Below are 15409 nucleotides of genomic sequence, written 5' to 3'. Positions count from 1 at the left end.
ATATTTTAACACAACAAACAATATTTGAAAACAACACTAAATATTTATAACAAATATCTGAACACAACAACCAATATTTTAACACAATAACCAATATTTCAACACAACAACCAATATTTCAACACAACAACCAATATTTTAACACAATAAACAATATTTCAACACAACAACCAATATTTCAACACAACAAGCAATATTTTAACACAACAACCAATATTTTAACACAAAAAACAATATTTTACACAATAACCAATATTACAACACAACAACCAATATTTTAACACAACAACCAATATTTTAACACAACAACAAATATTTGAATACAGCCACAAATACTTCAATACAACAACACATGTTTCAACACAACAACACATATTTCAACACAACAACACATGTTTCAACACAACAACACATATTTCAACACAACAACACATGTTTCAACACAACAACACATATTTCAACACAACAACAAATACTTCAATACAACAACACATATTTCAACAATTCAAATACTTCAATACAACAACAAATACTTCAACACAACAACAAATATTTCAACACAACAACAAATATTTCAACACAACAACAAATACTTCAACACAACAACACATATTTCAACACAACAACACATATTTCAACACAACAACATATACTTCAACACAACAACAAATACTTCAACACAACAACACATATTTCAACACAACAACACATATTTCAACACAACAACACATATTTCAACACAACAACATACAGTATAATTCAACACAACAACAAATATTTCAACACAACAACAAATACTTCAACACAACAACAAATATTTCAACACAACAACAAATATTTCAACACAACAACAAATACTTCAACACAACAACCTATAGCGCACAAGTTATTTGACGCAACTAATCGAGAAACACAAATTACTACACATTCAAACAAAGAATTAAACACGTTCATTAGTAAAAACAAATCAAATAAATACACACAACAACAAACGTGTAAAACAACAACAACCATCATATAAAGACAAAGTATCAACATCTTTTCTTCTCAACATCCGCACGTGAGCATCAACTCATCTGTCAATCATCGCCTCAGCAGCCGAACGAACTCACCGGACTTTGACGAATCTTCCCGAGTCACGCGTCCGCTTCCCCGGACCGAAGACCGCGCGAGGAGCCGCTGCTCTGCCGCGTCCCGGTGCTCATCGTCGGCCGCCGCTCGTCGCGAGTCCCCGCCGAGGCTCCGGATCCCGGTCGCTGCAGGACCCACAGAGTCAGACTCACAGATGGTAACTAGGTAACAGCTCTGCCCGCGCACACACCAGTCAAGTAGGAGGTGTGTGTGTGGGTGTGTGTGTGTGTGTGTGTGTGTGTGTGTGTGTGTGTGTGTGTCACAACAGATGGACGAGAAGCTGTGAGTTCCACTCCGACAGAAAGAAGAACATTTGCAGCAAACCTTTCAAATGCATCAACATTACGACCACCTGCCAAACTCACCTCAGCCGCAGTGGCCAGTACCCGACAGAAGTAGCACCGAGTGTGTGTGTGTGTGTGTGTGTGTGTGTGTGTGCTGCGGGACATATGCTCTCAACTTGAATCACCAAATAGATCTACGAGCGAAGCGTCGGAACCTCAGCTCTGTTCCCGTCGCTCTCTCGCTCTTATTTCCTCCCACTGAGCCGCAGTGACGCGTCATCAGCAGCTGCCGTGACGAGCGGCGAGGGAACCATGAAACCAGACGTGGTCATTTCGCCGGACAAGTCTTCGGGGAACCATACGTCGTGACGGGTGGTCGGCAGGTGACCCCTTGACCCCGGCGGGTCCAGCATCCTTCGCCTCCTCTGTCTCCTCTAATCGTGTCTTAACCTCAATTAAAAAACACCAAAGGATACTTTTGTAACACAATCCTGATTAATTATTTTACATTTTACTGAATTATATTTACTAACCCGGTTTATTTTCTCATTTTATATTCGTTTTTGTTATTATTTTTATATATATTTGATAAAAAAGTAATATATTTTTTCAATTATGAAGCTAAAACTGGTCTTTTCCACCAATTTCGATGAATTAAAAATGTTTTCGGAGTTTACCATTTTAATTTGATGCATTTATGGATTAATTTCATGTTTCTTTAAAAACTTTACTTTTGTAATATAATCTTTTTTACTACTGTATTATATGACAGTTTAAACCAGGTTTATTATAGTCATTTTATTATCATTTGTTATTATTTTTATTATTTTTCAAATATATTTTGATATTATAAACAAAAAAAATACTTTAATATGAATGAATGAATGAATTTAGTTTTTGCTTAATTCTTTTCATTTATTTCCGTACTAGTTTTTGGATTGGTTTGAAATATGTTATACTTTGATTCTTATGTATATTTTACGTTTATTGTCTTTAAAAACTTTACTTTTGTAATTGAATCTTAATGAATTATTTAAAATTACTGAATTATATCACATTTTAGACCATTTAACCAGGTTTATTTTCTCATTTTATATTAGTTTTTGTTATTATTTTTATATTCATTTTATATTCTAAACATTTTTGCGTAAATAAGAAAAGTAATTATTTTGTTGGATTATGAAGCTAAAAACTGGTCATTTCCGCCAATTTCAATGAAATAAAAATGTTTTCCACGTTTACCATTTTAATTTGATGTATTTATGGTTTCATACGTTTAATTTCTTTCTCTCACTCCGGAGGTTTGTCTTTCATCGTCACGGCAACAGATCACTTCATCGCTCTGTTATCGATATGCCCGTCTGTAGCTTCCGATGCTAACTGCTAACATTTTTGTTGTCAGGAGAATAACTCAAAAACGGATTCAGGTGTTTCAATGAAACCTTCAGGATTGGTTACAACTGGAAGTGATGAAACTTTTGGTAACGTTTGCTTGTTCCATCTGGACCCTGATAGGTTTTGAAGGTTTCATCGTTCACTTGTATGGCTGCTCACTGCTGCTCCGTAGCTAAACTTCAGCATAGAATCACTAAAATGAAAAACCTTTACTTTTGTAATATAATCTTTTTTATTACTGAATTATATTAAAGCTTAACCAGGTAACCAGGTTAATTATAGTCATTTTATATTCACTTTTAATTATTATTATTATTATTCAACTATATTTTGATATTATAAACAAAATAATACTTTGAAATTATTTTTTCTTAATTCTTTTCATTTCTTTTCGTACTAATTTTTGGAATGTTTTGATGTTTATGTCGAACTCATTTGATTCTTGTGTATATTTTACTTTTAATTTATTTAAAAATATTACTTTTGTATTCAAATCTTAAGGAAAATCTTTTTCTATTACTGAATTATATTACGATTTTTTTTTATCATTATTTTTATCGTTATAATTTACAAATATATCTTTTAATATCATCAACATACAAGCAAAAACCTTTTTTTAATTAATTATTTGTATTTATTTTCGTACTTCTTTATTGAATCCATGTTGTACTTATTTAATTCCTCTTTTTTCGAATTATTTTATATATATTTTTTCATGTTTAATTTATTTTTAATTATTTTAAAAAGCATTTACCAATATTTAATGTTAACGTAAAATAACCGAAGACCTTGTTTTAATAACATAAAGTGAATTTTATTATGTTATTTTAAATCAGAAACATTTTTACGATGATTTAAACACATTTAAATTGAATTTTAACTGGAATATTCCTGAACCTTTTCGATTTTTTAAAATGTCCTTCTTCAGATTCGACCATTTCTTCTGAACTATTGTCGTTGCCACGGCGAACACGTGAGCGTCGTCGTCGTCCGATGATTCTTCTCACCTGTCGGCGAAGGTTCCCGGAGAAAAAAAGATCAATTCAAGGATGACAACGTGACTCACTCGGTGTTTGGAGTCAGAAGAACCGAAGGTTGATGGAAACATCTGAGCGTATATTATATTAATCGCACGAATCCAAAGCATGAAATCACGGCCGTTCACTCGAAGGTCGTGTTCGAGTGAAAGAACTCGTCCGTCGCTCGTCTCCTCCTCAAAAATCAAAGCTTATATTTATTGTCTTTAAACCTCGTTCATCACGCCGGTCGCCATGACGATCACTCCCAACGTGACCTTTCGCGGCGATTCTCGCGCGGCTAATTGGAGCTAAAAACAGTGTTACCTCCGAGCTTTTCTTTTTTGTTTAGCAGCAAATGAGCTCCTTCTTTTTGTCCCGGGCGCAGGTCGTGAGTCACTTCCTTCCTCTTTTCATCGTCACGGCGACTGATCACTTCGTCGCTCAGTCATCGATACGCCCGTCTGCAGCTTCCGATGCTAACTGCTAACATTTTTGTTGTCAGGAGAATAACTCAAAAACGGATTCACGTGTTTCAATGAAACCTTCAGGATTGGTTACAACTGGAGGTGATGAATCTTTTCATGCCGTTTGCTTGTTCCATCTGGACCCTGGAAAGTTTTGAAGGTTTCATCATTCACTTGTATATGTATAAAAAACTGCTAACTTTTTTTTTGTGTTGTTGTCAGGAGAATAACTCAAAAACGGATTCACGTGTTTCAATGAAACCTTCAGGATTTGTTTACAAATGGGCAACAACCGGAAGTGATGGAATTGTTTTGCTATTTCCATCTGGACCCCGGAACGTTTTGAAGGTTTCATCGTTCACTTGTATGGCTGCTCACTGCTGCTGCGTTCAGAACTAGCTAAACTTCAGCGTTCAATCACTAAAAATTAAAGAAATTGAAAAGTATTTTTAAATGTAGCTTAAAAGATGTTATGCTGTGTTTTATAAAGTCATGTGACACGAGCTCCTCGGGGGAGGTATGCACTGACACTATCTTTAAAAGTCGACACGCGAAGCCAGATGTGGCTGTTTAATTGTGTACTAGTGTGTGTGAGTGTGTGTGTGTGTGTGACCCCGGTCACCGTTGCCCACTCGCTCGCACTCAAATAGATCCACCATTATCTCCAGTCATCTGTCAACAGCCAGCGTCGCCGTGGCAACTGGACAAAAAGACTCGGGACCTTGGAGCCGAGACAGTGGAGAAGTCGTGGACGAATCAGCGACTGAGACGTCGTCGCCGACGCGTGAAGAGTCAACCATGGACTCAGACTCGGAGCATGTGAAGCAACAGAAGGTTTTTGTGGATTAAAAAGGACTTTTTATACTTTCAAAGAAAGTGTGGAACAAAAACATTCTATTATGGTTAGAACTCATTCTACGAAACAAATATATTCCATTTATTCAATTTGTCTTGAAACATTTGTGTATTTCAAGGAAGTTTTTAACTTTTTCAAACTCTTCTCATCATCTTTAAAATGGAATTTTCTTTCCAGATTCACGTTTTTAGTGATTTAATGATCATTTTTAGACTTAATTCAAAACACATTTCATTTTTATCTTTCTTCCCTCGATTTTAAATAGTATTGTGGATTCATTTTTTCAATTCTTATATTAAAACACTTTTATATTGCACATGACTGCACACAGGTTGTGTGAACTGTGTGTAGTGTTTTGAATAAAACTGATCCTGTAATCAAAAAATCGTGCTTCAGCAATTGAAAAAAAAAACTGTAATGCAAATGTTTTTTTTCAGATTAAAGGTTTATTAATCACTTTTTTTTTACCGGATACATTTTTTGGGTTGTAAAACTATTTTTCAGATTAAATTAAATTAAATTTAACATACTTCTAGTCAGTTTTAATTTAATTTAATTTAATTTAATTTAATTTAATTTAATTTAATTTAATTTAATTTAATTTAATTTTGATCCAGGTAACCAGGTTAATTATAATCATTTTATATTCATTTTTTATTGTTCTTCAGCTATATTTTGATATTATATACAAAGTACTCATTTGATTCTGATGTATATTTGCATTTAAAAACTTTACTTTTTTAATCGAATCTTAATGAAAATTACTGAATTATTTATTTTTGGTTTATTTTCTCATTTTAATTAGTTTTTTTTAGTATATACTGTATATATATATTTTTTATTTACAAATATATATCTTTTAGTGTTCTCAGTTTTATCTTGATCTTTAAAGTATATACTTTATTGAATATTGTTTTGATTGTCTAAGCGCTTTGTGACCCTGGTCTGGAAAAGCTCTATATAAATAAATATTACTTACTTACTTACTTACAAGCATACTTTTTATTTTTTACTCAATTATTTTTATTGATTTTCGTACGACTTTATTATATTTATGTTGTACATTTTTAATCGACTACATTTTTTGGGTTGTAAAACTATTTTTCAGATTAAATTTAAAACATACTTCTAGTCAGTTTTAATTTAATTGAATTAGATTCCTGTAAAAAAAAATACTTTTGTTATTTAATCTTTTTTATTACTGAATTATATGACAGTTTAAACCAGGTAACCAGGTTAATTATAGTCATTTTATATTCATGTTATATTATTCTTCAGCTATATTTTGATATTATATACAAAACACTCATTTGATTCTTATGTATATTTGCATTTAAAAACCTTACTTTTGTAATAGAACATAATGAAAATTACTGAATTATTTATTTCAGGTTTATTTTCTCATTTGAATTGTTTTTTTTTAGTATCATTTCTTTTTATTGATTTACAAATATATCTTTTAATATCATAAACATACAAGCATAATTTTTTTTTACTCAATTATTTTTATTGATTTACGTACGACTTTATTGAATTTATGTTGTACATTTTTAATCGAATACATTTTTTCGGTTGTAAAACAATTTTTCAGATTAAATTCCAAACATATTTCTAGTCAGTTTTAATTTAATTTAATTTAATTGTAATTTAATTTAATTTAATTTAATTTAATTTAATTTTATTTTATTTAATTTAATTTAATTTAATTTTATTTAATTTAATTTTATTTTATTTTATTTTATTTTATTTTATTTTATTTAGATTCCTGTCTGATGTGTTAAAAGTTACTTTAAACTATGTTTGAAGTGTCTTGGATTTTATTTTTTTTATTTTTTTTATTTTTTTAAATTTAATTTAATTTAATTTAATTTAATTTAATTTAATTTATTTTTATTTAATTTTATTTTATTTAATTTAATTTAATTTTGTTTTATTTTATTTAGATTCCTGTCTGATGTGTTAAAAGTTACTTTAAACTATGTTTGAAGTGTCTTGGATTTTATTTTTTTTATTTTTTTTATTTTTTTAAATTTAATTTAATTTAATTTAATTTAATTTAATTTAATTTAATTTAATTTATTTTTATTTAATTTTATTTTATTTTATTTAATTTTATTTAATTTTGTTTTATTTTATTTAGATTCCTGTCTGATGTGTTAAAAGTTACTTTAAACTATGTTTGAAGTGTCTTGGATTTTATTTTTTTTATTTTTTTTATTTTTTTAAATTTAATTTAATTTAATTTAATTTAATTTAATTTAATTTAATTTAATTTATTTTTATTTAATTTTATTTTATTTTATTTAATTTTATTTAATTTTGTTTTATTTTATTTAGATTCCTGTCTGATGTGTTAAAAGTTACTTTAAACTATGTTTGAAGTGTCTTGGATTAAAACACTTATATTTATAATGAAACAATGAAAAGCGAACAACGATGTTTATCTTCTCTGTTCGTCGGGTTTTGTCGTGACTTTGACTTCGTCGTCGTTTCCTGTCCAGACCGCACTTCAGGCTCCACTTCAAGATGGCGGCGCGACGCAAGAGCAGCTTCCTCTGGGGGAAATGTGAGTCTAGACTCTACTTTAATTCTTTTCAAACTCCTTTTCTTATCTCTTTGTGTTGAACTGAAGACAACATTGTGTAACTAAAAAACAAACGAAAATATCCCGTGTATTGTTGAAATGTATTTGATGAATATTGATCTTTAGCAAAACAGATATGAAAGTTTTACTCAATATATAGATCATTTATTATCTATTGTTATTTTATTAGTGAATTATATTTCAGGTTCATTTTCCCATTTTATATTCGTTTTTTAAATCATTTTCAAATATATTTTCTAATATCATAAACATACAAGCAAAAAAACCAAACTTTACTCTTTTTATTTATTTTTGTACTTAACTTTACTTTTTCTATTGTTTTGAATTCATTTTTCCACTTATTTTATTCTTATTTCTATGACATTTTATGTTTACTTTTATTCTTTTTATTAAGTATTTATTTCGCAATATCATATTTTTTAATAATAATAAAAAGCTTTTAAATGCATTTACTCTCACTTAATATTCAACGTTAATGTAAATAAATGAAGACGTTGTTTTGATAAAATAAAGTGAATTATTGTTTCTTTTATTATTTTAAATCAGAAACGCTTTTATGATTAGTTATTATTTAAATGGAATTTTACTGGAATTTTCCCCCATTGATTAAAATCAATTTCCTGAAACTTTTTAGATTTTGTTTAAATACAATATTTAGCTCCACATTTTTATTTAATTCCCTTAAAAAACCATGACTCAAGCATAAGCGTGTCCTTGATAAACCCTCAACGATGGAGTTTCTTCTCTGCAGCTCCTCGGTCGTCCACGAAAAGCACGACAATGACGGACGAGATCTGCGAGAACTTCCAGGTGAGTCTCAGGTCCGGGAAGATCTCGGACGCCGAGCGTCTCACGGCCGATCCGACCTTTTGCAGAAGCTGCGGCTGGAGATCAACGAGATGATGTCGGAAATCCGAGACCCTGAGCCCGAGAAGCAAGTGTGAGTTTTTGTTGATGTGGCGAGAGTCGCTCCGACCTCTTCCTCTTTCGAGGTTCAGTTCCCACACACTTGCACCGTGAACATGTCTTTTCTGATTTGACCTCCGCTTTGTTTTATATTAATAATCAACGTTTACTGAAAAACAAACATTTGAGGATCTCAAGGTTATTCATATTTAATGTTGATGGAATTTTCATTCATTTTTTGCAGTTAAATTGTGGAAAAAAAGGTACAAAACATTAAAGGATTCTTGACTTTTGTAACAAAATCTAAATTATTTTTCAAATTATGGAATTATGTAATATTCTAGACCAAGAAACTAGGTTTATTTGTCCTTTTTATATTTGTTTTTTAATTATTTGTATAAGTATTTTGATATATTTTGTTATCACAAACATTTTAAAAGGAGAATTTAGTTTTTGCTGAAAAAAAGGATGAAATTATTTGATTAATTTTCTGATTCTGTTTGTTTTTAATATATGTTGTATTTATGTGGTTCTTTACAAATGTATACCTATTTCATGCTATATATCTTTAGAAATGTTAGTATTTAAATATTTAAGTTCTATTTACCTGCAGTTATATGTAAATAACTTAAATAAAATAAAAGGTTTATCAAATCATTTAATATTTTTAGTTAAAAAAGTATCTTTACATTTTTTTACTAGCTTTTAAAAATATAATTGCATGGACGTATTACACTCTTATTTACCGTGGTTGATTTGGTATTTATATTAACTTTTACGCTTCTGCCTCACAAGCGCCCCCTATGGGCAGTGGCGCCAAAATCGGTTGACGGAGAAAAGAGCCGAGCCTGAGATTATGTAAATATGTGTTTACTGGATTAATAATGTTGTATTTCGTTGTTTTTTTTGCAGTAAAAACATCTTAAGGCACAAACGGATACTGTACGGGAAGAAGAAATTCAACATGGCTCCAAAAGCGGTGAGTTCTAGTCGTCGTGGCTCTCGACGCGACGCCAGGTTTGTCCGGCGCGACACGGCGTCGAAGATCCACCAGAGACAGCCGTCGGAAGGATCACAAGTGCGATGATGTTAGAGAGCAAACAGACGAGAGAGAAGAACCACATCCTGTTCTCTGAAGTGCAGCCGAAGAGCCTCTTCACCGCAGGAACCTCCTCCTCGAGGGGATCTTTAGAAACACACCTTCAGAGAGACCATTCGTCCCTGAACACGTCCCCGACAACTTTGATAAGAGCTTCGCTTTTATTCTCCGTTCATAGACGAGATCCACGTGTGGTTCATACTGAGCTGCATTTGTAATGTAGCCATTAGCTCAAGGAAGGTGTGCATAAGCCTATGTGTCGCCTCAGAAGTGTCTCCTCATGAAGGAGCTAACTGCTAGCATAGCTTGTTGACCCATGAGCCATAGGGAGTCAAGAACTTTGCTCTCCTTCGACAGGGTATCGCTTACCTCGTGGACAACCACCTGCTGGACCGGCGGGCGGAGTCCATAGCAGAGTTCCTCTACAAGGAAGACGGACTGAACAAGACGGCCATCGGGAGTTTCCTCGGGGAGAGGCGAGTGATCCGACCCGGGTCTACATGTCGGGGGTGAGTGACGACGGAATCTCTGACACCATTGACTTCTTCACGCTTCAGGGATGACTTGCATCTGGCCACCCTGAAGGCCTTCGTGGGTCTTCACGAGTTCTCCGACCTGAACCTGGTTCAGGCGCTGAGGTTGGTTCTCCCGAGACCGGAGGTGAACCGGCACCAACCTGATGGTTGAATCCTGTTTCAGACAGTTTCTCTGGAGCTTCCGTCTCCCGGGAGAAGCTCAGAAGATCGACCGGATGATGGAGGCCTTCGCCTCTCGCTACTGCGACTGCAACCCCGGAGTCTTCCAGTCCACAGGTGAGGTCCGAAGATCATCAGGTTGGTCATGTGGTTTGAAGGACTTGACCTGGGTCAGGTCTGAGATCTCGACTTGGCTTTTATTTTTCAGGGGTCATTGCGTCAACCGACTTCTTTGGTGTCTAGAAAGAGTGTAAATGGTAACAGTTTCGTAGAGTCCTTTAACAATACCAAGACCTTCTGGGACCAAAGTGACATCAACACCAGTATTAGGGTAATCCTGACCCTACGATAACACCCTTAATACCAGGAACTTTATTTGGCTCTTTTGGGATTGAACCATTGGATTCAGTTACCTTTTGGTCACCGAAGCTAAACAAAGACTTACAGCTAATCAGGAAGTCTTATACGGACAGTTCTGCTTCAAAACCCTGGTGTCTCCACAGACACCTGCTACATCCTGTCCTTCTCCGTCATCATGCTCAACACGAGTCTCCACAACCCGAGCGTGAAGGACAAACCCAGCCTGCAGCGCTTCGTGTCCATGAACAGAGGGATCGACAGCGGCGCCGACCTTCCCACCGAGCTGCTCACGGTGAGCCATGGTTGCTCCGGACCCGGTCCCGTCCCCCGGTCCCGTCCCCCGGTCCCGTCCCCCGGTCCCGTCCCCCGGTCCCGTCCCCCGGTCCCGTCCCCCGGTCCCGTCCCCCGGTCCCGTCCCGGCTTACGTTTTTCTCCATCTTCCAGAAACTGTACCACAGCATTCGCAGCGAGCCCTTCAAAATCCCAGAGGACGACGGGAACGACCTCACGCTTACTTTCTTTAACCCTGACCGAGAGGGCTGGCTCCTGAAGATGGGTGAGAAGGACGTTGTTTTTCCGGTACATGTAGTCCCGTGCTGTGTCTCAAATCACATACTAGCGTACTCAAAGTTAGTATTTTTAGTGAGTAAGTGTGTCTCAATTCTTAGTATGCGAAATGTAGTACTCCATACACACTTAATTGTCACTAAAACGCCCACAAAACTGAGTATGGATCGATGGACACTATCTACACTAAACTTGCAAAACGTGCTGCCAGCAGGTGGCGCTAGTGTTCCTACAGCTGGTTGAAACCATTGTTAAATAGTAGTAGTAGAAGAAGCTGTCGTGTCATTTCCTGTTAGTGTGTAGCAGCAGAGTTTGATTTGAGACATACTATCTGTGGAGAATTAGTTACTAGTTAGTACGTACACTATCCTGATGCATACTAACTTCTAGTATACTCAGAGAAGTATGTGTGAGACACAGCACTGCTCACAGCCTCGAAAAAAACCCAACAGAATAGGAGCTCCTCGAACGGAGTTCTTATTCTGCGGACGTCCTGCGGGGTCAACGGGTTCATCCGCCGCTGGTCTGGGCTTGTTGTAATGAGGAAGGGTGTCTCGGAGGAAGAGGTCTGAAGGTCAGCAGTAAGAGTATCGCTCTCACTGGGCTGGGATGACCCGGGTCCATCCGATGGGATGGACCTGACTCTGGTCCACTCCAAACAAGACAAGAGTTTTTTTAATGAGTGCAGTGGGTCTAAAACTTGGTGCTACTTAAAATGGCGACACTGTGCCGAGAATAAAATACAGATTTTTCAGGAGGTCGAGTGAAAACCTGGAAGAGACGCTGGTTCATCCTGACCGACAGCTGCCTCTACTACTTCCAGTACACGACCGTACGGCACAACTCTTCCCCGGGTCGACTAGTTCTGTCCGGACACTCACGCCTGTCTCCCCCCCCCCAACCAGGACAAAGACCCGATCGGGATCATCCCCCTGGAGAACCTGTTGATCCGAGACGCCCGGTACACCAGCAAGCCGGTGAGGCGCCGCGGAGCTTCGGCGAGGCTCCCGTGAGTGACGGTCCGGACTTGTGTGACCCGCAGTACTCCCTGGAGCTGTACAGCCCGAGCGGCCAGAAGATCAAAGCCTGCAAGACGGAGACCCGGGGCGGCGTGGTTCAGGGGAAACACCTGCGCTACAAGCTCAGCGCCGCCAGCGCCGACGAGCGGGACGAGTGGATCCGAGCCATCAGGTGAGAGCGACAGGGCTCCTGTATGGATTTATTGACCAGTTAACGGGTTGCCGTGGCAACCGTTGAAACCATTAAGGAAGCAATTACTTCTTTCAGATTTCATTACGGCTGTTCGAGAGCAAACGGAGTAGTTAGCGCCGAAGTGATCGTTCCATGCGACTCATTAAAGAGAGCGTTTGGATTCTTTATTTTGTTTCTCTGCTAAAAGGAAAAAAGATCAACGGATGCAACTAGTGTTTGTCGTCATCAGTCACCAGACATGTCTGTGTCTCAAATCACAAACTTCTCTGAGTATACTAGAAGTTAGTATGCATCAGGATAGTGTACGTACTAACTAGTAACTAATCCTCCACAGATAGTATGTCTCAAACATACTTCTCTTAGTATACTAGAAGTTAGTATCATCAGGATAGTGTACGTACTAACTAGTAACTAATCCTCCACAGATAGTATGTCTCAAACATACTTCTCTTAGTATACTAGAAGTTAGTATGCATCAGGATAGTGTACGTACTAACTAGTAACTAATCCTCCACAGATAGTATGTCTCAAACATACTTCTCTTAGTATACTAGAAGTTAGTATGCATCAGGATAGTGTACGTACTAACTAGTAACTAATCCTCCACAGATAGTATGTCTCAAACATACTTCTCTTAGTATACTAGAAGTTAGTATCATCAGGATAGTGTACGTACTAACTAGTAACTAATCCTCCACAGATAGTATGTCTCAAACATACTTCTCTTAGTATACTAGAAGTTAGTATCATCAGGATAGTGTACGTACTAACTAGTAACTAATGCTCCACAGATAGTTTGTCTCAAATCAAACTCTGCTGCTACAAACTAACAGGAAATGACGCGACAGTTTCTTCTTCTACTTCTATTTAACAATGGTTTCAACCAGCTGTAGGAACACTATCGCCACCTGCTGGCAGCACGTTAGGTTTGGAAGAAGAAATAAAGAAAAAATATGAGAATCAAAATATTGGCGAGATATTTCAGATGGTATCAGCAGCGAAGAAGTGTCATCCTTCTACTGCTGCTGAAAATACACCTGTAAGTATATGAATATATATGAATATATATATGACGTCACTTTAAAACGTCACTAAGATGGAGCCGTTTAGTGTAGATAGTGTCCATCGAACCATACTCAGTTTTGTGGGCGTTTTAGTGACAATTGAGTGTGCATGGGGCACTCAATTGGCGTACTATGCGATTTGAGACACAGCAATGGTTAATACCTCAGCCAAGGAGATTATTTGACATGACTATGAAAAATTGAATCAATGAAACACCTGAAAGAGAGCGTGAGCGGCAGCGGTGAGAGGCCACACAAGTTTCTTAAAAGCTAATATTTATTCAAGTATTCAATATAATATCAATTCAAGTAAGAGAAAAATCCCCAAACAAATCTGGAAACAAATACGCAAGAACACATCACAGGGCGATACTACATTATATATATTTTTTACTATTATTATAATTAGCCAATCTTAGCTAGCAGTGTCAAGTTTTTGTACTTTATTATACTTAGTCTATGTTAGCACAGTTGTTGTACTACGTCATAAATAGCCTATGTTACCTAGCATTGTTAGCACATCGTTCTGGTACTATATCATAATAAGTCTATGTTAGCTAGCATTATAAGCAAATCATTTTTGTACTGTGTTATAATTAGTCTATGTTAGCTAGCATTGTTTGTTCATCGTTTTTGTACTATATTATAATCAGTCTATGTTAGCTAGCATTTTTAGCACATTGATTTTGTACTATATTATAATTAGCCTATGTTAGCTAGCATTGTTTGTTCATCGTTTTTGTACTATATTATAATCAGTCTATGTTAGTTAGCATTTTTAGCACATCGTTTTTGTACTATATTATAATTAGCCTATGTTAGCTAGCATTTTTAGCACATTGTTTTTGTACTATATTATAATTAGCCTGTGTTAGCTAGCATTATAAGCAAATCTTTGTTGTACTGTGTTATAATTAATCTATGTTAGCTAGCATTGTAAGCGCAATTTTTAGTACTATATTATAATCAGTTTATGTTAGCTAGCATTTTTAGCACATCGTTTTTGTACTATATAATAAGCCTATGTTAGCTAGCATTGTTAGCACATAGTTTTTGTAATATATTATAATTAGCCTATGTTAGCTAGCATTGTTAGCACAGCGTTTTTGTACTATATTATAATTAGCCTATCTTGGCTAGCATTGTTAGATCATCGTTTTATACTACAAAACAAATTGAAGAAAAATAGAACCAAATGTAGGAATATTTATTTTTTATATAAATAAATGGAAATTAATGTATCGATTTTTTTGGATACATTTATGTGCTAACAATGCTAGCTAACATAGGCTAATTATAATCATGTGTAATATTTTTGTCTCCTCTTTATTCTTTTTTAAATTAAAGTAAATTGTTGAAAATGTACAAATAATTCTCAAAATATAGAAAATACAATATATATGTCAATAATGATCATTAAGAAATAAATGGATTCGTATGTGATAAAAGTCCCGTTCCTGTCCAAAAACTCTAGATCCAGCGTCTCCAAGAATCCTTTCTACGACCTGGTGTTCGAGCGCAAGAGGAAAGTCGTCTCCAGCGAAGAAGCCTCGCCTCAGTCGGAATCCTGAAGTTTGTCTCTTGAATTCTTTTTAAGAAAATAAACGATCACTGAAGCACTTTCACAGATTTACAAACATCTCCACAGTCATTATTGAAACTGTAAATATGAAATCAACTTAAATGAAAGCACAAGAACCACCAACAGGGGGCGCCGTCTGCTCAAAAGACCCACGAGTTACTGTAAATGTC

General features: G+C 35.4%; 2 protein-coding genes across 2 annotated transcripts in view; one reads left to right on the top strand and one right to left on the bottom strand.

Annotated features, from left to right (window-relative positions):
- The window catches only part of sstr3a (somatostatin receptor 3a), a 7109-nt gene extending 5968 nt beyond the window's left edge, over positions 1-1141 (bottom strand). The window contains exon 1 of the mRNA XM_087808744.1: positions 1113-1141. The gene's annotated coding sequence lies outside the window, so the exon portion shown is untranslated. The remainder of the gene's footprint in view (positions 1-1112) is intronic.
- Positions 1142-7656: 6515 nt separating this feature from the next.
- LOC148064504 (cytohesin-2-like) lies at positions 7657-15396 on the top strand. The gene is made up of 13 exons (XM_087808434.1): positions 7657-7715; positions 8506-8564; positions 8630-8694; positions 9573-9639; positions 10117-10235; positions 10317-10397; positions 10459-10571; positions 10958-11106; positions 11259-11370; positions 12137-12213; positions 12287-12358; positions 12424-12572; positions 15132-15396. Exons 1-13 carry the CDS (start codon positions 7676-7678, stop codon positions 15226-15228), a joined length of 1200 nt encoding a protein of 399 aa, XP_087664560.1. The 5' UTR covers positions 7657-7675; the 3' UTR covers positions 15229-15396.
- The last annotated feature ends 13 nt before the right edge of the window (positions 15397-15409 follow it).

Source organism: Callionymus lyra, chromosome 15 (assembly GCF_982586985.1).
Source record: "Callionymus lyra chromosome 15, fCalLyr1.hap1.1, whole genome shotgun sequence".
NCBI lineage: Eukaryota > Metazoa > Chordata > Actinopteri > Syngnathiformes > Callionymidae > Callionymus > Callionymus lyra.
The sequence above is the reverse complement of the archived record's forward strand: the minus strand, read 5'-3'. Positions and strand labels throughout refer to the sequence as shown.

What these genes read in the sequence shown, in the direction of transcription:
- LOC148064504 (XM_087808434.1), top strand. Translation starts at nt 7,676, where the DNA reads ATGGCGGCGCGACGCAAGAGCAGCTTCCTCTGGGGGAAAT. An exon ending in CCTGAGCCCGAGAAGCAAGT is followed by an intron (nt 8,695 to 9,572) that starts GTGAGTTTTTGT and finishes TTTTTTTTGCAG; the next exon opens with TAAAAACATCTTAAGGCACA. An exon ending in CCCGGTACACCAGCAAGCCG is followed by an intron (nt 12,359 to 12,423) that starts GTGAGGCGCCGC and finishes TGTGACCCGCAG; the next exon opens with TACTCCCTGGAGCTGTACAG.